We start from the raw sequence: 21,487 nt of genomic DNA on the forward strand, positions 1-21,487 counted from the left end.
TTTGCAGTTCCATTAGCCAAGTGATCAGAATGTGGTAACAAAGAGGATTTTGTTGAAAACACTTGACTTCGATTTTTATCAAGCTCTGAGAATGTTTTGACCACTTACTTCCTATCTGCATGCAGAAGTAGCATCTGGAGCAGGTTAGATCCACGGTGGGGAAATGTTAGATGTGTCCCTGAGAAAAGGGTACGTAGCTGAGTTTTCCTTTGCTCTCCCTACACTCTATTGCAAAAATCATATGACAGCTGGAGTACAATGAAGGACACATTAGACAAAAGTTTTGTTGATGTTTGAAGCATCAGGAATGTCCAGTCTTGCATGCTACAGCTCTCCTCTACCTTCCATTGAATGAGAAATTTTGCAACTCTTTCCTCTTTGGATCCATCAGACTTGATGCTTTTGTGATTTCTTGCTTTTTATGGTGCATAACAAAGCCCAGCAACTGGAAGCTGCAAGCATGCCATATGCTGTTGCAGTCACTATGGCCCAGGGCTGCCAGGGTTTGGTATGGGGCTGACTGCATCACAGCCATACCAAGAGCCAATGTCTGTTTATAGGTAAGTTGAAATAGATTTATTGACATCCAGGACATTACAGAAGGCTTGTACCAGTTTAAAGGCAGAATTTGATGTAGCTTAGTGTGAACAATTCTCTAATCTCTGGATATTCAGCAGTTCATCTTGTCTCTCACAGTTGCTGTTTCTTGAACAGTGAATTCAGTCTCCTTCTCTAGCTTTTGTTTCTCTGTTTTCTGTCCTCTGCCAGCAGACTGCTGCTGTTTCTGCTGACAGTCTCCTGGGCTATCTTGGTTCCAAAATTATCACCAGATTTTCCAAGCTATTGCATGAGTAACTTGGGGCTTTTCTCCTGTGAGTGAATTCACACTCTCCACCAGCCCTCTAAGAGGACCTCCTCTGAGTAGCAGCTAATCTGGGTTTGAGATGGTACATCTGCAAACAGAGGACCCTGCTGAGTATCAGTCATGGGAGGCCATCTGTCTCTGCAGTGTTCTTGCTGATTCAGGTGTGAAAACAGAGAAATGACTTAGTAATTTGTAATTATATGAACATTTATATGTGGTCAGAATTCTCATATATGTAACATATGAAAAACTTTTAGTGAAACAGTTGTAGCATGTACTCTCCTTGGCTCCAGTGTTCCCTTTCAGCCAGTTTTGAGGTGCTTGCTGTGAGCTGACCTTTGCTTCACAGTGGTGGAAATGAAGGCTCAAAATAAACGCTTGGGGAGTGGTAGCAAATCTATGCTGGCTCTCTGGAGAGCTCGGGCTCACCAGGGTTGTGGGAGCCCCAAAAACAATTTTCTTGTTCTCTCTCTCTGTACGGAAATATGATTTCTTCAGAGACGTGGGTTTGACTGCCTCGGTGCTGACTATCATGCCAAACCATGGCCTGGGAGACTTCTTGCAAATTGCATGCAAAATCTTAAAATGGGAGGCATTATTCTACTATTTGTAAGATGTGAAAAGGTAGGGATGGCCCCTCTCATCATGGCTTCAGTGTAAGTGCCCAGGCTCCAAAGGAAAAGAGCATGAGGGATGGTGGATTTGTGTCGTCCTGTAACAGATGGGCACAGAGAAGCAGGTTTAATGCTTTACAGGTATCCCAACAGAGAATTTTTTGCATCATCCTTTTAAATCTCAGCTCAATCTGCCAGATGTGGAACATTGAGCAGCTTTAGAAAATGTGGTGCTTAGTAGATCATTTGCTTGTTAGTGTATTTGAGGCTATTGGTGAAAAATCTCAGCAGTCAGAAACATATAATGTACATAAATACATTTCATGTATGACTAGCCATAGGCCCCAATGCAAAGTTTGATGAGCTTGGTATTAGCTGTGTAGTCATGTGGTGAAAATCAGAAGTTGAGTGTGGTCCTCTGAGTGAGGAGGGCATAAAATTAAGGATACATCCCATCCTGATGGTTGAAAAAATGTTGTGGTACTTGTCCCTGTCTCATCCCCACTGATGATCCTCCCCTGTTTCTGTGACAGAAATGCTCTTTGACAGCCTGAGTATGTGCACCTGCTTTCAGGATGCTCCTTGCCTCATCCATAAACAGAAGCACTGACCACAAAATGATGCTGATACCTATTCCTTGCTCTTAGCATCACTGTCATGTTAGTGTTAGCTGATTGCATCAGGCAAATGTATTAGAAGAGAACATTTTCATGGAGCTGAGACTGGTCTGGCTGTAGAGTTTGGTCTCCATGAGTGATCTCATGGTGTGGTCCTGTTCACAAATGGAGTAACTCTATCTTAATGCTGGAGAGGCTCCTCGGTAATCCCTCCCAGCAGTGAACCTTAGTATCCTGCTGAAGAAGAGCCGCCTCGCATCCAGCCTCCACTTGTTCATGCCTCATTTACCTCTGTCTGCTTATTCTGTAGAGCATCTACAGTTTATCTTGATAAATCTGGGTTCAGTGGAAACTCGTAGGCCTGATGAAAGGTTGTGGGGACTGAATGGGTTATGATTGTCATAAAACACTGTTTTATTGCTTATATTCGGCATTAAAAATCTTATGGGGGTCTGGGACAAGTTCGGAGCAGTGAAGACCAGCATCTCAGAGCACATTGTGTCTATCACAGCTTACTGCTTTGCTTGTTTATACAGGTCACTCTTAAATTTTAATAAATATTCTTGACAAATTGAACTAACAAGTTCAGGCATTTGGTTTGCTTTGCTGCTCCCCTATTGCTTTCAGGAATGAAATATCACCAGCAATGATGCTGAAGAAATGTAATATCTAAATAATATTGAATCTCTGCTTGCCAGCTCAACTTGGACAGCTGCTCAAGAGGTTTAGAATATTAAGCAAATGCAAATGTTTCTCTGGAGCAAATCCCTGCGTTCTGCCCACCACTGCAAGCATTTGGCACTGGTGGTTCTTCTGAACTCCTTTAGTAAAAATCGTGGTTCCTTTTTTCCCCGATAAACTTAAAGGTGATGTAAGCTTTCAGAAAGGGTAAGCAAAGTCTGAGTTGCCAGGTTTTCTCCCTTTTCCATGAGAAATGCAGTGAAATCTCAGTCACGAGGGGTTTTTACAGAAAAGAAAACAAATAGAAAACCTTGTGCTGAGTTATTTCCAAACAAGTGCTTTCTTTTTCAGTAGCGGCTCTTTAAAGTAGAGCATACAGAGTATATTTAGATGTGAACAGAAAGATGGGGGGATGATGACGACGACATTTTTTAAGTGTTGTTGAGAGACAGTTTGAGATCACCTGGAGACTGGGAGTTTCCCTAAAGGAAGCTGCTCTCATTGAGAGGGGATCAGAAGTGTTCTGAAAACCTGAGCTGTTTGCAACCCCACTGCAAGACCTGGAAATGCATCTTCTCCTGGCTGTCAGCCAGGCTGTCAGGACAGCCTGGTGATGGGGGTTCCTTCCTGTTCAGGTATCTCCTCAGAGTGGGGGGAAGATGTTTGATGCAGTCTTTGTCAATGCAAAATCTGCTCCTGCACTGTAAAGTAACTTCCATGGGTCAGCTTTAAAGACTACAAGAGATCCTAGTTTCTGTTCATTAGTGCACTTTTGATGGGTTCTGTAGTTTTCAAGGCCTTTGGTGGAGAGTTTGTGTTGTACTCGACAGCAGGCTAGGCACTGCCTTTTCAGTCCAGTTCGGCTGGTTTTGGAAGTTAGAATATCACTTCTGGTTACTGCTGAAGTTCCTTCCCTGGCAGTCCTGGTCGTAGTTTCACTTCAGCTGTCTTGTTCTTCCATCAACCTAGGTAATGTGGCTAACTGTTTGGGTTTTAAAATCTCACCAGATCCCTTATACCTGTTCTTTGGTGATTTCCTTCCCAGCTTATCTGTGCTCTTCTGAGCACTCCAGCAGGCAGTGAGCAAATGACCAGGCGCTGCCCAGAATATTTGATGGAAGAAAAGCAAGGGGTAGGTGCTGGAGCACAATGCAGCTTCAGCCAAAGGCATCGAGAGGCATTTCTTTCCTTGCAAGGAGTGCTGAACATTTTCACATGTTCAGACCTTTTTTGACTGCTGTTAATATTGTAAAGCTCCTGTCAGTTTGCCTCTTCCTTTCTGGGGAGACAAATCTGCAAGGGATAGTACATTTCAGCTGCTTTACCCTCAATGTTTTGTTCCAGTCTGAGGGATGTTAACCGGTGTTTCCAATGTGTCTAATGCTGAACAGAGTTCCCCAGCTTTAGTGGCAGGATCCAGAGTTCTTTGTGAATTATATTTAGCGCTTATGGAGGCTGCTTTGTCAGCTGTGTGTTGTTGCCTTGTAAAAACTGGCATCATTCAAATCTAAATAAATGCTTCTGGGAAAGAAGAACCTTCCTTTTATAACTACTTTAATGTGTTTGATTTGGAAACATCCTTTGAGCTGTGGCCAGAGAGCAAACTGGTTGTCAGCATTGCAGTCCCCTGTTTGAAGCACCTGTGCACAGGTGAGCTGGTGCTGCTCAGAGGGGCTCGGTGCTTGTGTGCCACGGTGCTGTCAGAGCAAACAGCTGAGGGGCTGTGAGCGTTACGCAGGGTGTTTGGTACGGCTGCAGAAATTGCTCTTCGTGGAGCCGGTGGTTCTCCTAACCTTCCTTCCGACCCAATGTTGAATACATTGGGGTTTGGAGTTGCAACTGTCCCTTTGCTGCTCCTTCCCTGTAGTTCTGGTTATGAGTGCTGTATTTTGGAACCTCCGCATGCTGGAAAGAAATCATACTTTGGGGTGCTATATAGTCCTTGTGTGTTTGAGGCATGATGAGAACTGTGTGAAAAATTATCTTTCTAACTTAGGTAACAAATTCTGATCTCTCTTTGACGGTTGTCCCATTCATCTCTGGAGCCAGGGGAGGAGGGACCTGGCATTAAACATGGGGCAAGTAAAGGGACAACGTAGACCATTGGCTCTGCGAGGTATTGGGGTAGCTGGCTGCACATGCTGATCTGGAAGAAGGCCAGAATGGCAGGCTTTGACAACCTTGCTGCAATGAGAACAGCACTGGCTGTGAAGTATTCTTCTAGTCTGAAAGCAAGCCCTCCAGCGGGATGCTTTACATATTTGATTGCTGTGCTGGCTGATACCAAACGTACCATCAAAGTTCACAAATGTTTTTCACTGCTGCTGGCTGCTCTGCCTTTACCCTTACAGGACGTTTTGAGTTCTCAGTAAAAAAGCCAACAGCCATTTGGGCTCTAAATTATGCCTGTGCGGTTCTCCCATCTTGTTTATTTCAGGCCATATTGCAGACTTCACAAACAAAACCCTGTTCGTCTGGCACTCGAACTGGTTTAAATCAAAGTTACAGAATGATGGTCTGTTTGGAATGGGCCACCTGCCCTGTCTTTGCTTCCTTGGGTCCAGATGGGTCAGCAAGGGAAAAGCAAGCTTAAAAAACAGAAAAACCCACCCCTGAAACCAAAACTCCTTTAAAAAAACTCCTACAATAGTTTTTAGAAAGTCTGTTTGTTCGGAGTGGTATAAGGTGGTTGTCTTTCAGAGAAGTGCCGAGTCTTAAGAATTACATGCCATCAGGATCTTGGCTTTGACTGGGCGGGCCACGTGTCTGACTGTGGCTCGTGAACGGGGCAGCATTCGGGGGTGGCTGACTGAGAAGTAATTTGATGCGACCCATGGTGTGAGCCTGTCTGGTCTCTGGAGTGACAGGCTGTTCAGCTTGCCTCTGCATCGGAAGGTGTCGTGGAAGCTATTCAAAGTGGAGAGAAATAAGGCAGAGAGAGGGCAAATTGTTCATGCCCTGAGAGCAAGCTCTGATTTGGGGACACTGAGAAGCCATCTGTTTTTCCTTGCCTGCTTTCTTAGCTGGAGGCTTCTTCATTCTGATTTCTCATGATGAAGAGATTGCAGTGACGGGTAACCCGAGCAGAACTGAGCTCTTCGTTACAAGCTCTTCTGACACGGGCCTGAAGTCAAGGCTCCTGTTGGCATAGTTTTCTCCTCTTGATGGGGGCCTTTGATGGCTCATTTACAAAGGGGAAGATCAGGATATTTCAGTCTGACTCCTGGCCTCTAATGATTTGCAGGCCTTAGGGACAGTATGTGCTGTAGCTGGGACTGTGGTGTCTCCCTGGGCTACCAAGTGGCTAACAGGAGTGCGCAGAGAGCACAGCACCAGGTGGCACAGCAGCAAGCTCTCGCTGTTGGCTGTTAAGCAGTGGGAACAAAAAGCAGAATAGCACCTAGCATTTTGAAAGTAGTTGAGTGCAAGAGTGCTTGAAGACCTGTGCTTCCTACTGTCAAAAAGAAAACACTAAATACTAAAACAGCCTGGCTGGTGCAGAACCTCCCTCTGAATCTGCCTACACTCAGATGCACGCCAGCTCCTTGCTGCTGAGTGCATACAGGCTTGAGATGGGGCCGGGGAGCCGCTGGGGAAGTGACTGGAGAACAGGGTTCTTGACACAGTAGTGAAGGAGGATTTGCCATCAGACTACTCCGGAGGGGAGTGAGGAGGAGCAAGCAGGCTGTCGGAGGAGCTGGTCTCATTTGTTGTATGGTTGCGGGGAGCTGGTCACGTGCAGGCTGTGACATCCCTAGTTGCTGTGGAGACATTACAGTTCCCAACCTGATGCTGCTGCCTCTGCATTTGGGGATGCTGTGCTCAGGGTTGAGGCATGGATGTGGTGGAGGAGAGGACAGGGGAGAGAGTGAAGGTTATCATCCAGGCAAGGCACGTGCTGGAGAAAACGTGTGCCTTGAGGCATTTTCTTTAACCCTTCATCTCACTGACTGGTGCCTGTAATGGAGCTAGCTACCACTGCAAGGATTTCCTCTGGTGCTGTCTTTGTTCTTGCCGCCGGCTGCAGCACTGTCAGCTTGGGAGGGGGATGCTGGTACAAATGAAGGCAGAGATGTGCTGCTCTGCTTTGCAGCAAGCTGTGGGCAGATCAGGAAGCCTTTAGCTCTGATGGTCTTTTCTCCTCTGCTGGCTACTTTGTGCAGCTCCTGCTAGTCCCGGAGGGTTCAGGGGCAGGTGGGAACCACTCTTGCCAGGCAGGGAGAGCGTTCCCATAACATGCCTGGAATAACCAATCCCGGCAATCAGCCTGCTGTGTGACAAGTGCTGCTGTCTGGGGCAGGGTGCCAGTGAGGAGAAAGCAGGTTGCATAAGGGAGGGGTGAGCCAGGGAGGGGAGAGTTGCTGAGTCTGTTCTAGCTGTGAAAGTCTCTCCTCTTCATCCCCTGCCCTGTGATTTGGTTTTGCATTCCTCCTCCCAGAGTCTCCTTTTGGTTCGGGGCATGGTTCGTTTGCTCATTTGTGGTGCAAAAGTGTATACAATCTGTAAGGCATGTGGTGGGAGCTGCCCTCCACCCTGGCTGGCTCACATAAACTTAGTGGGTTGTGCCTTTGTTTTGTTCCTGGCTAGCTGAGAACTGAAGCCCTAGCTACAGAAATGGCTTGACCAGCGCACATCCTAAAGGCTCCCCCTCCCTGACATGTGCTACTTTGACTGCTCTCATTAGGTGCTCAAATGGGAGACTGGCATTTCAGTACTGCAAGGCTTTCTGGGCGAGGGGCTGTACTGCAGTGCATGGGTATCTTGTGCAAGCTTGTAGACCCACAGCTACCACTGGCCTTTGGTCAGATGGATGTGGCTATGCCTGGTCTGTCTCCATCTTGCTGCTCATTCCGTGGTGGTGGTGCCTCTGGTTACTCCAACCACTACTAAATTAATACAACAAATACCAGATGTGTTTTGTGTCATCTGTAAAATAGAAAATGTAATCCTGATGGTCTATCAAGGGAGCCTTAACCATGAATCAGCTTTTCATTATTTGCTGACTTTAGCCTTTAAAGCTAATAAAACGCCTTCCTATTGCCTCAAAACTTTAAAAACATTGATCAAACCTAATCCACCAGTACCATAGGCTCTTTCATTGATGCTCACTTTGGTGTCAGGATGCCGTGCAGTCCTGCTGTTCTGGATGCTGGGTTTGAAAGAAGCAAGCCAGGAGAGGTAGGTGTATTTAACTAGTCTTGAGCCTGTTCTTGGCTTTGCAGGCAGCGTGGTGTGAAAACGTAGGTGAGTTTGTCTAACTCCTTTGCACTCCATTGCCTGTCTGAGAAACAGACCTAATCCCTGCTTTGTGTTTTGGGTTTTTTTTTTTCCTCCCCTCTAAGTCACCTGGTAAAGGGATTTGAAACCATCAAAATGAAGAGTGCGAAGCCAAATGTACAGCAGTGTGTGCAAGAACTGAGATCCCAACTGAGGTCAACAGATGTGTGAAGGGAGCTGCTTCAGCTCTCACTGAAATGACTTCCTAAGGGAGAGAAAGCTTCTGTTTCTCTGTAGCACGGTTCAGAGCAGACACCTGGAGGCGAGCAGTTGGTGACAGACAGGCTGATTTCATGCTGGTGTGACTTGGAATACATCAGGTCTTGGCCAGGTTGTCAGAGCATGGTGTGACACAACTGCCAGCTTGCACAAGAAGTTTTGCTTGGCTACCTGAAGAGTATGTGGAGCTGTGGAGATTTAGCTTTAACCTCTGTGGGTTTCACCAGCATCACTGCACCTCAGTAGTGCCTTTTCCTTTCCAGACTACTGAAGCACTAAGAAATACATGTGCCAATGGAATATGTAAACTCTGTTTTGTGAGCCATAGTTATTTGGCTTGCAGGGATCCTGATTCCTTTCTGCCTTGGGTGAATCTGCTAGAGCCAGCCAGCAATGTCTTGTCCCACTGAAGGAAGACATCTCTCAGCATTTTCCAACTGATATGTTGGATTGGAATATCTAAGATCGAATGTGCTTTAATCCGTGGTCATATTAACTGCATGCTGCTCCTCAAGTAGCAAATGTGCCTGTGCAGAATCCGAGGATCTTTTAAAAATGGTGCAGGTCTGCAAAATTTTGACACCTCCACCCCTTTTGCATGCTCAGTTTGGAGCAGGTATATTTGTAATATATTTGAAGTAAGCAGAACAGTATTTCAGCTGTAAAAGGATAGTGTCTGGCTGTGTATGTGTGTCCTTGTGAGGTCCTAGGTAGAGCTTGTTGCGTAAAATAAACTGCCATCCTCTTACCTGTCTGAACAAGACCTGCTTGCTACAGCACTTCTGTGGATCTTAGTCTCTAGAATCTTAAGAGCTTAATTCTCTGTATTAACGCTGGGAAGAGGATTTCAAGATCCTCGAACAAGAACAATGAAAATAGTTGCTCTGCAATTGTTTCCTGGCTTCTTAAAGCTTACTTGAATGGATCTGTAGCCAGAACAGCTGGCTGAAGGTTGCTGTTTAGCTTGGTGGTAAGTGTGAATGAAGGAGAAGTAAGCAGAGACTAATACAGGACTATTATGTTTCTTTGCAAGTTACTCACATTCTGGCATGACGGAAATTGGGGCGCTTGACCTCTCTCTCCTCATTTAATTTGTTCCTGCTTTGGAGTTTACCTGAGAATGGGACCAAGATTAGATCATTTTGAGGGAATTATCTCATAAGCTCTGGAAAGTGAAGAAGCGTTCTTCCTGCAGCTTCCACCATTGATACCCTTGCCCGGAAGCCCCACTCTGATCCTTCAGTGACATTAGAGGACGTCTCTTCTCCCCTGCTTTCTCCCTGAGCTAACTCTCCTAGGCCAGTACAGAGCTCTGCCTTTAGCATGTAAATGCAGCAACAAGTACATCTATGTGCTGTTCTTCTCTTCCTGGGGATGGGCAAAGCAGACGTAAGAAACTGCTTGTGCAGTTGGTTGTTCGTGTGCTGCGAAGTGTTCATACCTTGCTTTAAGCAGCTGTCTTGGAAAAATGCTGTGCAGGACTTGTCACTCCGGCCTCTCCTGCACAGATGCCTCTGTAGCTATGTGCAGAATGACTCTGTCTGGGCAAGCGTGTGTGTAGGCGGGTGTCTCCCTCCACTTCTCCTTCAAGTGGCTCACGATTTATTTTGGGACTGACTTGGGTGTAAAGTGTCAGCTCAGAGCAAAACATTCAAAAGCTGAGGTTGAAAGTATCGGGGTAGGAGGCTGTGTGCTGTCCTGAAATACTGAAATAACTTGGGTGAGGTGAAACTGTCCAGTGACCAAATGGAGACCAATTCCTTCCTTAGAGCCGTCAGCTGAGCGCCGAGAGCGCTCCTGGCATGAAATGTTTTCTCTAGGAACAATGTCTTCACAGCTTAACCTGAACCAGAGGGTATCTATGTAGTGAGTTAGTCTTCCTGCCCCAGCTCCCATATTGCACTTGGAGTCCCCTATAGCTGTGGATGCATCTGTTATTATTCTTGACTTCTATGGGGCTTAATTAAAATACAGGTCTTTAATTTTTAATTTTTCCTTCCTGTTGATTCGACTGTCTCTGCGTGAGTGAGGTCTCAGTGCAATTACTGTGCTCCCTGTGGAGACACAGACATTTAATTCAGCAAGGCAGACTCTTTCTTGGAGGGGGTTTATTTTCCTGATCTTTCTACTCAGAGGGATGCAAAAGCAAAACATCCAGTGAGTAAAAAATGTGACACTTTATTTGGTTGTTCTGGGCATGTTTGCTGGATCTTGGTTACCAAAATGTTATGTTCTTTGCAGATAACTGCCTCTGAGCAAAGAGCTCGTGATGAAGCTATTCAGCACGACTTGCATTAGTAGGGCGAGTCGAAACCATTGAATCAGGTCCAGGTTTCCTCTTTAAAACTGCATTCTAGCAGCAGTGATGTAAAAAGATGAAGAGTTTTATTCTTGTGGAATGCATTAAGCTGGCTCATGATTTGTCAACCTGAGAATGGGGTCAGGCAAGTACCTTGTGCCTCCTCGCTGTGGGGGGGACGTGTGTGACTGGAGGGGACGCAAGCTCATCAGGCACTGCCTGCTGCTGCATGGGACCCAGCTGTGCTCCTAGCAGGGAGATCTACTATGAACCTTCAAAAAAGGGTGGAAATCTTGGCTCTCAGATTTCCATTGCCCTTATTTAACACTGCTTCAGCTAACGTACTGCTTTTGCTAGCTTAACTCCCCACGTGCAACCATAGGTCAATGCTGAAACAAACATGCAAAGAAAGCGTTTGCCTGCACCTCCTGTATTGCAGTCCCAGGCTTTTTATAGACCGCTCAAAATACTTCAGGCTCTTCCAGCTCCAGACTTGAGGCTTCCTCAGTTCCCCTTGTGTGTCTGTGCTCTAGGTTATTTTCCCTGTGTTCATGGAGATCAAATATTTATGTATGTAAAACTTCCAAATTAACAGGCTCATTGATAAAATGTTTTGTGAAACCGGTTCCCTTCCTGATCTCTGAGATTTAATGAAAGTACAGCAAAATCTAAGCAAAAGATAAGTGTATGGAAAGAGGTGCCACCGTTATCAGAGGCAATTATGGCAGAGAAATCTTTGCCGTACCTGTGGATGTGAGCAGTTCAGAATCCCTGTGCTGGTGGCGGGGCACCATGCTGGTTCTGGATGCAGTGACATGCTGGAATATGCCTTTTCATGATTATTTGAGTAAGGTATGGCCCCTTTCTGCCATGTATTCTGAAGGTTGCTTTGATTTGCTAGCTGCAAGCTTAGACAGAAGACCCAGAACAGTAAGTGTGTTGAGGGTAAGAGTGATTTGGTGAGATTTAAACTCTGATTTTATTTCCCCCCCCCACCCTGATGGAGAATATAAACATTTCATTGTTGTTTGTGTGAAGTGCCTTTTAGTACCAGCAGCCCAGCAATGGGGGGTAAAGAAAGCAAATGTGTCCCATGTCTTTTTTAACTGCTTTTGTTTTTCTGATCACTGTAAAGGAGGCTTTTAATTTTTTTTTTTTTTCCCCAAGCAGCAAGTGCTCCACAGGGCTTGATCAAAGCTCATAAATGATGAATTGAAGGAATGCCCAGCGGAGAACAGAACACCCTCCTTGTGCTCTGCTGTGTGTGCTGAGAACACCATTGTTTCTTCTCGTACCTTTTTCATCCTCGAGCTCGGCCGGAGAGAAAAGGCCTTTGTTCCTTGCCTGTCAGCTGAGACAATGCCAGTGTGTTGTCCTACCTCTGCTCTCAGCACCTGACTGGCCCGAGCTCTGTGGGTTTTGGCAAGCCGAGCGCGATTGTCCTCCAGCTACAGCGTTACAAAGAAAACAAGTGGCATCACAGCCTTCTCTCTCCAGATCCTGGCCCGGCTGCTTCACAGCAGCGGCTGCATGCATCTGTGCTTGCCGTTTTGTTCGGGGCGTGGAGGGAAAGCCGGCGGCCTCTCCTGCGCTCCAGGTTGAGGGATGCAGCTTCGCCTGGCTTCCAGTGCACAGGGACCCTTATGTTTGCAGTCGAACACACCTGTCTGTGCTGTCCTGCTTCTGCAGGTGCCTGCTTTGCTCAGGGGGAGGCTCTGCCTGTACGTGAAAGTGCACTTGGTTTCCCCTCCGCCAGCCCAGCAGCAGCTGCAGCTGTCCTGCCCGCTTCTGCCACCCTCCTCTGGCGCCCAGCGCCTCCAGGCTCGCGCTCTCTAGCACGTTTGTCTCGATGACGCCGCGCACAGCTGCTGGTGGTGTGACAGCGGCAAACAGAGGCCCAGGCAGACCATTTTTCCACCTTCCTTGTAATTTCTACAGTGTCTCTGGCAGCGCTGTCTTCTGGTGCAAAGCTCTGCAAAGGGGAGAGCTTGTAGTTCTCTTTACCTTGTTTTTGGGAGGCTGGTAGTAGGAACAAGTGCCTTGCAGATGAGCAAGGAGAGCAGATAGCGTGGGCTGGGATGGAGAAGAGGCTGACAAGGGCAGGCTTGGAGAGGTGCTTAAGTGAAGACTGTAAGAGCTATGACCTGCTCTTCCCTGTTCCTAGCCCTGTGTGAGAGGGCAGAGTTTAGGCAGAGCCACAGGTGTTTCTGGGTGAGACAGGCAGCAGCTCCTTCAAGGTCCACCACTACTGCTGCTGGGAAGAGCCTTTAGTTGCATCTCTTCTGCAGTTTTGCACCCAGGCTGAATCATGTCTGCCTTCGGGCATTGCAGCAAAACAATATTTCAGCTTCTCACTGTGGTGAAGAAGGTGGTGGAGCTGCAAGTCACCGTTGCAGTGGTGACTTGTCAACTTCCTGGCACCCCTGTGGAGTCCTCTAGTTCAAGTGCAGGCTTCACAAGTGCAGGCACTTGTGCTTCTGCTGCCTGGGCACGCACCAAAATCCAGTGTCAACTCCCCTTCCCATCTACTGCTGGACTTGGCCCCTTTGTGAACAGCCCTGATGTTACACTTCATCTGGGAGAAAGAGTAGGTTTCAGAGGAGCCATACTGAGGTTTGCTAACATCCTGTGGCAGAGGCCACAGATGCCCATGCCGTGGGGTAGGGACCTGACACAAAGGCACTGCCGGCTCCTGGCTGGCATGACGGATGATGTCTAGTCACTAGAGCCCACCCTGCAGCTTTCTCTGGCCTCTGCTTTCCTCAAGCTGAGCTGTCTTTGCTTCAGGTTTATACCTCCCTGCAGTTTGTTTTCTAGGAATGCCCTCTTAATTACACCAGCTGGTGGTAACTTCTGTGAAACTGTGACAGTGCCAATACTGTGGTCCCATTACCTCAGAGCCTTAACTCAGCTGCACTTAGTCCAAACTTTATCCCCTCCCAAGCTCCCTGTGCTGGAAGGCAGAAGTGCAAACAGCTTTAACCAGAACAATGTAGCATTGCCTGGGTAAAGAATGTGATTTACTTGCATATGTGTGGCATGTGAACGCCAGGGCCAGAGGGCACTGCTTGAGTCCTCTCCTTTCTCCTTTTTTTTTTTTTTTCCCTTTTCCATTAGAGACGCCTGAGCCATTTGCTAGCACTTTTGTTTGGGGGTGAGGAGGAGAATGCGTGGGTTGGCAAGAGGAGGTGGGAGTGAGATCTTTGGGAGCCAGCAGTCTGAAACTGAAAAAGCCAACAATTTAGGAAAGCTTTGTAGACAAGTTTAAAATTAGCCTGATCCAGTGCTTTTATATTGCTGGAATTTAATTCCTCTGACCCTAAAGCTTTTGCTCTGACACAGAGCAAGAGTTCCCAGGCTGTGGTCAGTGGAAGTCTGTGCTGTGAGGCGCTCTCATGTGGCCATAGGTCTGTATGAAACAGACAGACGGACCTCCTGTCTGCCTCCTTATATTTTCAGTCTGAAAAGCCAAGGACGCCTCACATATTTCTGCTGTCTTTATGTCTGTATCGGTGTGTGACTTGTGTCTGGAGCCTGTTCTCCCTCAAACTGGGATACTGCTGTATGTAAAAGCTGTTCAGAGCTTTTCCTTTTTCAGGCATGATTATAACTGTTTCTCTTCTGTTCCTGTTTGCAGGTTGTGCAGCTTGACATTAAAGAAACTGGTAGTCTTAAAGGAATTGGATAAGGAGCTTATTTCTGGAGTCATTGCTGTCAAAATGCAGGTAATTGCTGCTCAGTTCTAAGAATTAAATGTATTGCTTGGGTAAAAATACTGGCAGATGCCTAAACTGAGCTTCACCTACATGTGAGGGTCCACTGTAGCCACAGGCTTCTTCTCAAGTACATCAGGGCATTCTGGAAGCATGGAGAGTCTCTTGTGATCCTTCTCCCATGTTCCTACTGCATTTCACTATTGTAAGTGAAGCATATTGTTCACTGAGGGCTCAGCATGAGCTTATCTGCATGTAAACATGTTCTTTACAGATCATATGCTGTCACCTCTTCTTCCTGAGCTGTCACTAAATCCAAGCCTGGTTCTCTATTTAACATGCTTCAGCTCACCGTAGGGCTGAACATCTTGGTAACTTGGTCCTGGTTTGGGAGGTCTGGAGTCTGGGCCTTCCTCTGCTGAAGGACAGCTCTGCTATCAGGAATCCAAGTAATTTCGTAGCCAGGTGCTTGTCAGTGGATTTGTAGGGTGCCTGTACATTTTAATTTGTTTCCATAAAATACAGATGTCATCCTAGGTAAATAACCCACTTTACAGCATACATTTGTGCCATTTAATTAGGTGCCTACATGTAGGTCACACTGCCAGGAGGCAGGCTAGGAAGGAAGGGGACTCAGTTCCACAGTGCATCACAGCATCAGTTCGGCTCACATGTTCCCACCACTGCAAATGCTGAAGTACTTAATGAGTAAAAGCCTAGCAGACCTATAAGTAGGAAAATACTATTAACCATGCTGAAAAGCAGCTGCTTTTCAAATAAAGAACAAGGCAAACCCCTGCAGAGAGCTAGTTGTGTCAAAGCACACAAAATCTAGCTTGGAAGGTGACCCTGAGGATTTAACCGGCATCTCTCATCTCCATGAGCAGTCCAGCTGGGGTAAAAATGTGTCCCTCTGTTGGAGGGGGTTCATGCACCCACAGTAGGGAGCAGAAAGGCAGGGAATTGTTTCACACACCTGGATTCGTGGGAACCTCAGAAGAAGCACAGCTGTGGGTTCCCAGGCTGTCAGATATTACTTATCAGGGCTGAAAGCTTTCCATGTGTTTGTACTCCTAGATGGTGAATGCATCACTGTAAGGGCTTGAGGCTTGTCAGTGAATGATCTACGCCCAGAGTGTGTCAGACTTGGGTTGGAGAATTCAGTAGCTTTTACTAGAGCAAAACCTTCTTTTCCTGTCCAGGCTACTGCTGACTGCTTACACTTTTTATGCGTGAAAGCTTGCCCCAGACCGGCAAGTCCAAAGGGAGTTTTAACACATGGGACTTTCTTGTCTATTTTGGGTACATGTCATGATCTGCCTTGCTACAGTAATTCAGATGCTGGAACCTGAGCAGTTTTTCTGCAGTCCTCTCTACACCAGGGCAGATCCCTGAAGAACTGGAAGGCAGAAGCACTTGCCCTGTTTGGGGTACTCATCTGCCAAATCCCAGGCTGCAGCTCGCATCCCCAGGCCATCCTTATTTTGCCCTTGATATGTCTGTCTAGTTGACCTAGAGGTGACAGTGGCTGGAATGACCGCTGTCCCAGAGTGCCTCACCTTGGGTGTCCCTTGTGCTGGATCAGCACCCATGCTTCTTTGTGATGTGCTATTTAACGGTGGGTCAGTAGCACTGCAACTGTCTCAGACACAGGCAGATTTGAAGCCCTGTTATTAAAAGTCCCTTTATAGCTTCCAGGTTATGATGATGATGCTAACAAGCTCTTTCAGGGACTTAATTTGTCAGCACTCAGGTTTCTGACATGGCTATTGTTTGAGGCTGGTGATACTGGATCATCATATATATGATCTCTGTCAAATGACTCACTGCCTTTGTATGGGGAATTGCGAGAGAGGCATCAGGCACTGGAGTCCTTCCAGAGGGGATGACTGAATTCAGACCTAATGAGAGCATCTTACCTCCATTTCCCATGTCTCCTTGCAGCCTCCTGAACAGTGATGTTCAAAGAGTTGTCAACTGTATTTCCCAAGCTATTGCTCTATTTATCTGCTGCGGTCTTTTAAAAGCAGCTATATTTGGTCTTTCATTAGAGTTCGAGTTGCATAACAAGTAAAGCAAGATTGCTGCTATTAGGAGCTTTCCACCAACAGAACAGATGCTGCTGTTGCCAGCGGCAAGGCTAGCTGTGCTTTACTTGCATGCATGCTGCTTTTCCTGGGGGGAGACCTTCGGTTTCTCACCCTGCTCTGCTGTCTGTCTTCTGATCCACTGGAGCTTAGGTACCTTGGCTTTTCCACAGAGGAGCCTGCGCTGTGTTGTGCAGGAGCTGAGACACCACTGCAAATCGCAGCGTTCACTCTTGCTGCATGAGCAACACGTTTGGGGAGGAAGGGATGTAAACAAGTCTCTGCTTCTCTCTCATCTCAGGATGCTATTTGGGGCTGATATAAGCAGACCCGACTTTCCTTTGGATGTAGCTGGGAGGTGTTTACCCCCCCAGTCTGTCTCTGGTTTCCTAGATGCTGCTTTTTTCAGAGCTGTAGTTCTATGCTTCTGGGAGATCAGCCCGTCTGGACAAAGCCAGATCTGCAGCCTCAGCAGAACATTGAGCCAGGGACCTCTGAAACTTGCCACTGTGTTTGAACAGTGCAGAAGGATTTGCTAGGCAGCAGTCTGTTGTGCTTTCCTGCTAGTTTTCCCTGAACCATTCCCTGAAATGAAATGCTCACACAGTAAATAGCCCAGTAACTCGGTTAGCGTACAGCAGCCCAAACACAGTGTTGACTTGGAGTTGCCCTGTAATACTATCGGGTCTCCTGGCTCCACTGCAATGCTTAGTGGATTTTTTTTTTTATAACCCCAACTACTTGCAGTTGTTTAAACAGGTTAAAATCTCCACTTTACCCCGGGAGGGGTGTGTGCACAAAAAGAAAAGACCAGTCCATCATGGCTAACACTGAAGATTTAGGCATGACGCTGCAGCCTCCAAACCCAGGAGATGATGAGCTTTGTACCTATTGGCTGAAGTAAAAATATGAGACTTGAACTTGAGGGGTGGGGGTTGACTCATAGCTTTTGAATGCTGGGGTTTGGCAGAACAAAAGCTGCTTTGTTGCAGTTAGGGACAGTAAATATGCCCAAATCTTTATTAGTCAACTATCTCCCTTTCATCTCATTAATATTTCACAGCAGTGCAAGGTCAGACCCATCCATTCACTTTCTCTGTGGTAGTCCCTGATGATGTCTCCTGGTTTTCAGTAAATAGGACCGGGGTGGGATGTAAGGGCTGGCTTCCGGGGAATTCACCCGATGGACTTTGTTTCTGTACAGGGCTCCAAGCGCATCCTGCGGTCTCACGAGATTGTATTGCCCCCGAGTGGACATGTGGAGACAGAGCTTGCGCTGACCTTCTCGCTCCAGGTAAGGTGGGATGTGGCTTTGGGGCATGTGTGCTTGCTGGACTTGCTGCTTTGCAGTGAGCAGAGGTGCATTGTGGGTCTGAGGTGAAGATCCTTCTAGTGCTGCCAGGGATGCTTGCTCTTAAGGCGGTCCCAGCCATTTCTGAAGAGCTATCTGAGCTCTTTTGGCTTGTCTCTGGGCAGTCAGCTGTGGGGAAGTTGAGCAAAAATGGCCCAGATGCTTCCAGGATCTGGGGAGGGGGAAGCCCGCTAGGAAAGCTGCCATATAAACCCTTAGAATTGTTCTTGGGGCCAACCCTGCATCATGGGAGGGAGATCTCTAATCCTGACTTGTCTGGGGGGAACAGGCAAGTTAGACACTAGCTGCAATTTGCATGTCCTCAGTGCAACAACACAAACTTGTCTGAATTGCCTCTCAGCATTAAGGGCCTGGAGCAGGGTGCTGGTTTGCAGTGTTGAGGGACCCTCCTTGTTGTGCATCCTGTGTTTGGAGCCCAGGAACACGAGGACTTCGCTGCGGTCTGTCCTCTTCATGTTATGGCTGTAGCAGGAACTGGAGCACAGCAGGATGGCTCTTTTTTGCTTTTTGTTGCCTTCCTTGTGAATAGGCACTGGAGGGGGGTGGCATGGAGTTATCAGGCTGACGGAAGGCAATAGTAGGAATGGGACAGGTGAACCTCTGATTTGGAGTTGCTGAGGGAGGCACCATTTGGGGAAGCAGGAGCAGTATGCAGACAGTTAGTCCTGGCTCTACAGTCATAGGAATAGCTGGGAACTGGAGCAACTGTGTTTTATTGGTTCCTCTTTTCCTCAAAGCATGCTGCCCTGGTGCTACCTCCTCAGCAGGGAAATAAGGTAAATAGAGGCTGGCTTGCTGCAAGCAAGAGGGAGGATCATGCATGCATACAGCAGAGCCAGACAGACACTCAGAAGCATTCATATCTGGATTATCTGTGTTTTGGGACTGTTGGTTAGATCTTGAAGTCAAGAGTTTGATCTGGTAAGGAGAAGGGCTCAAGTGATGATGTGAGACAGACTGGTTGTTACTCAGACCTGGGCAGACTCGAAGCAGATAAGATTTCATTGCAGACGGATGATAACCCTGTGGCTGCCCAGGCATTACACAGATGGCAGCTGCTTCTGGTTCTGTCCTGATGCAGCCCACAGACCGGGTTAACTGCAGCATTGCATCCCCTCCTTTGTGAACAGGAATAACAAAGCTACGTGCCAGGAATACATATTCATGGGTCCTGGGGCTGCAACTTTCCCATGGTTGGGAGCAGAGCTGTAAGATGAGCCAGGTCTCCCTCTGCCAGTCCTGTGTCAGCAAGGAGCAAGTATTTCTGCAGATCTTTTTGGAATTGATTAGGAATATGGTTGTTTTCCTGGGACTCAGAGCAATGCTGCAGCAGGACACAGAGCATTGCCTTTAACTTGATTTCCCATGCAGGGGCTGGGAATTGAGCCAGAATAGGGGAGACTGATGTCTGTGACACTGAGCCTTCAGAAGAGGTGAGCAAGCTTAATGCTGGTCTCTGTGCTGCTGGTCTCTGACTGCAGGAAGGATTGGTGGTCTTGGATGCAGTATGGCCTGGAAGCCTTCCTGAAATGGCACAGCAGGATTTTTATGATGGCTTTTATTGTTTCTTAATTGGATGATGGCTGGAAGCTACTCCTAGCTAACAACTGCAGCTTAAGCCAGATTTAGTCTGAATTTAGTGTCTGGGATATATTTGAGAGTGGTGACGGGCCACAAAGTAAAATCATGTGGATGTCGCAGCACAAGAAGGTCTCAGTGTCTTGCAGCAGCTAGTATCTCCATATCGCACTGTCAACTCTTCAAACTGTATGCCTTACTTTGTGCTAGCTGTCTGGATTTGCTGCCCCTCATATCTTCACAGTCACCGCCTTCTCAGCTGCTTCTCCTGGGTGAAATTCTTGTCCTTTGCACAGAGCGTTTCCTTGTCAGAGCTAAGCTAGAAAGGTGACAGTGCAGGCTGGCATAATAGTGAGCAGCCCCTTGTGTCTGGCAGGCCTCTGCTCAAACAGAAGGGAGGAGTTTCCTGTTGCTCTGTTATACAGCTGGGGTAAGACTGGAGTTAGTGGTCTGTCCGATCCTGTTTCGCCTTGCTAGCTAGGGCTAGACCAGCAGTAGCCTTTCTAGCAGGTGAGCTACCATCACCCTTACTGCTGGAATGGCTGCTTCCCCTGACCCTTCGTGGGTTTCACAGGATCAAGTGAAATTCCCCAGATATTCCAAGCACAACATCGCAGCTCTCTGGAGCACTTAATCCCTGTGTTTAACCTAATAAACCTTTCCAGATGGAAGGAATTACATCACTGGGGCTTCAGAAAGATTGTCTTGCCCTGATTCTCGCTATTCTGGTGTGTATGATGGCCCCCTCTTCTCACCCCTCGGAGGTGTCTTGGAGTCTTGGTGCTTCCTTTAAAAGTCTTGTTTTCAAATGTTTTGAGCCAAACTGTTTTCCTTTACAATTTCTGTCATGGACTGACAATTACTGAAAAGTTTTGGTCAAAACTGTTCTGTAGAGTTGATAAGCCATGGCTGGTGTTAAAAATAGCTTGTCTGTGCTATGAAAATGGCTCGGCTTTTCTTCTAGAGGCCCTTTCTTTTAACTGAGGAGCTGAGTGGCCTGAGTCTCTCTGTACCTCTCTTTTATCTTCTCTGTGAATGCTCATCAGAGGTAGCCAAGCAGCACACCTTTGAAAAACAGAAACTTGCACATGTATGGACTTGAGCCATCCAGTTTAATCCCTGAAAACTTATACACATTGAAAACAAGCTGGCCTGGGACCAAGCATGACTTTGGACTTTAGTTGCAGGCTCGTACTTAAGCAGCCTTGGTGTGGTCCAGAGCTGAGAGCAAGGAGTCCCTCTCCCCTGCTGGCAGGGGAGATGGCAGATTTGAATGCAGAAGGTGCCTCTGGCTTTTTGAGCCCCTCTTGCTCCTTTCCCCCAATAACTTTCTTCCATCCTTGTTTAGGGACGTTGCATGTCTGTAAAGTCACAGGCTCCATTTGTGTCCTGTGCGCAGGTGTGTTTCGAGGTTGTCTTTTAATTATGTGGACTGCTGTTCCTATCCTCTGCAGGGCTGCTTCCTTGTGCAGTGCACAGTAGATCTCGCCCTGGCAGAGCAGTTAATTAGTATTCTGCTTGTTTGTGTGGCCACTGTTCCCAGCTCTCTGCATAGCAGTCAGGCTTGTTCTGGACTGCAAATTAATATCTCAAGGTTTCTGGTGGCACTCAGCATTTGTATTTATCAAGCGTTTTGATAGGCAGGAAGTTATTTTCACAATGTCCCAAGAAAAAAAAAAAAAGATGTAGGTCTTGCCTGCGAGAGAAGCATCCTTCACTTGGGAGTGTCCTGTTTGAGATCCCTGCAATTAGATTCTCCTGTCTGCAGGTTACTTAGTGCTATGTATTTTGTATATTTGGAGCATGTGTCCAATTCACCTCTCTTCTCAAGATGAGACTCAGCTACCTGGTCAGATGGCTGCTGTATCTTTTCTTGAAGATTGCTCTTCCATTGCATGGCTGCTTCGTCCCACAGCTGGTATGCTGGGCCCTGGGGACTGTCAGTGCTCTGGTGGGCATCCTGGCAGAAAGCAGGGCCTGACTGCACTAATACTCTGTGCAGATGAGTAGACCAAGCTGAGATAGCATTAGCCCCGCTCTTTCCCTAATAGTCTCTGCTTGACTTCACAGCCTCTCTGTTCTTGGGGAGTTTTTTGGGTGATACATAAACAAATGTATTTTCTCATATGGAACATGTCTTGGAAGGATTTATGTCTTTGCAACAT

At 47.1% G+C, this 21,487-nt stretch overlaps 1 protein-coding gene across 10 annotated transcripts in view; it reads left to right on the forward strand.

Moving 5' to 3' along the window:
• PACS2 (phosphofurin acidic cluster sorting protein 2) overlaps positions 1 to 21,487 on the forward strand; it is an 83,688-nt gene that overhangs the window by 14,809 nt on the left and 47,392 nt on the right. For 8 of the 10 annotated variants that reach the window (XM_075508096.1, XM_075508095.1, XM_075508099.1 and 5 more), the window contains exons 2-3: positions 14,210 to 14,297; positions 17,577 to 17,666. In XM_075508096.1, coding sequence (XP_075364211.1) covers positions 14,210 to 14,297; positions 17,577 to 17,666 — 178 coding nt within the window. Of the gene's footprint in view, positions 1 to 14,209; positions 14,298 to 17,385; positions 17,474 to 17,576; positions 17,667 to 21,487 lie in introns of those variants that run through there. The other 2 variants (XM_075508098.1, XM_075508097.1) reach the window with 2 other exon arrangements.

Source organism: Mycteria americana, chromosome 7 (assembly GCF_035582795.1).
Source record: "Mycteria americana isolate JAX WOST 10 ecotype Jacksonville Zoo and Gardens chromosome 7, USCA_MyAme_1.0, whole genome shotgun sequence".
NCBI lineage: Eukaryota > Metazoa > Chordata > Aves > Ciconiiformes > Ciconiidae > Mycteria > Mycteria americana.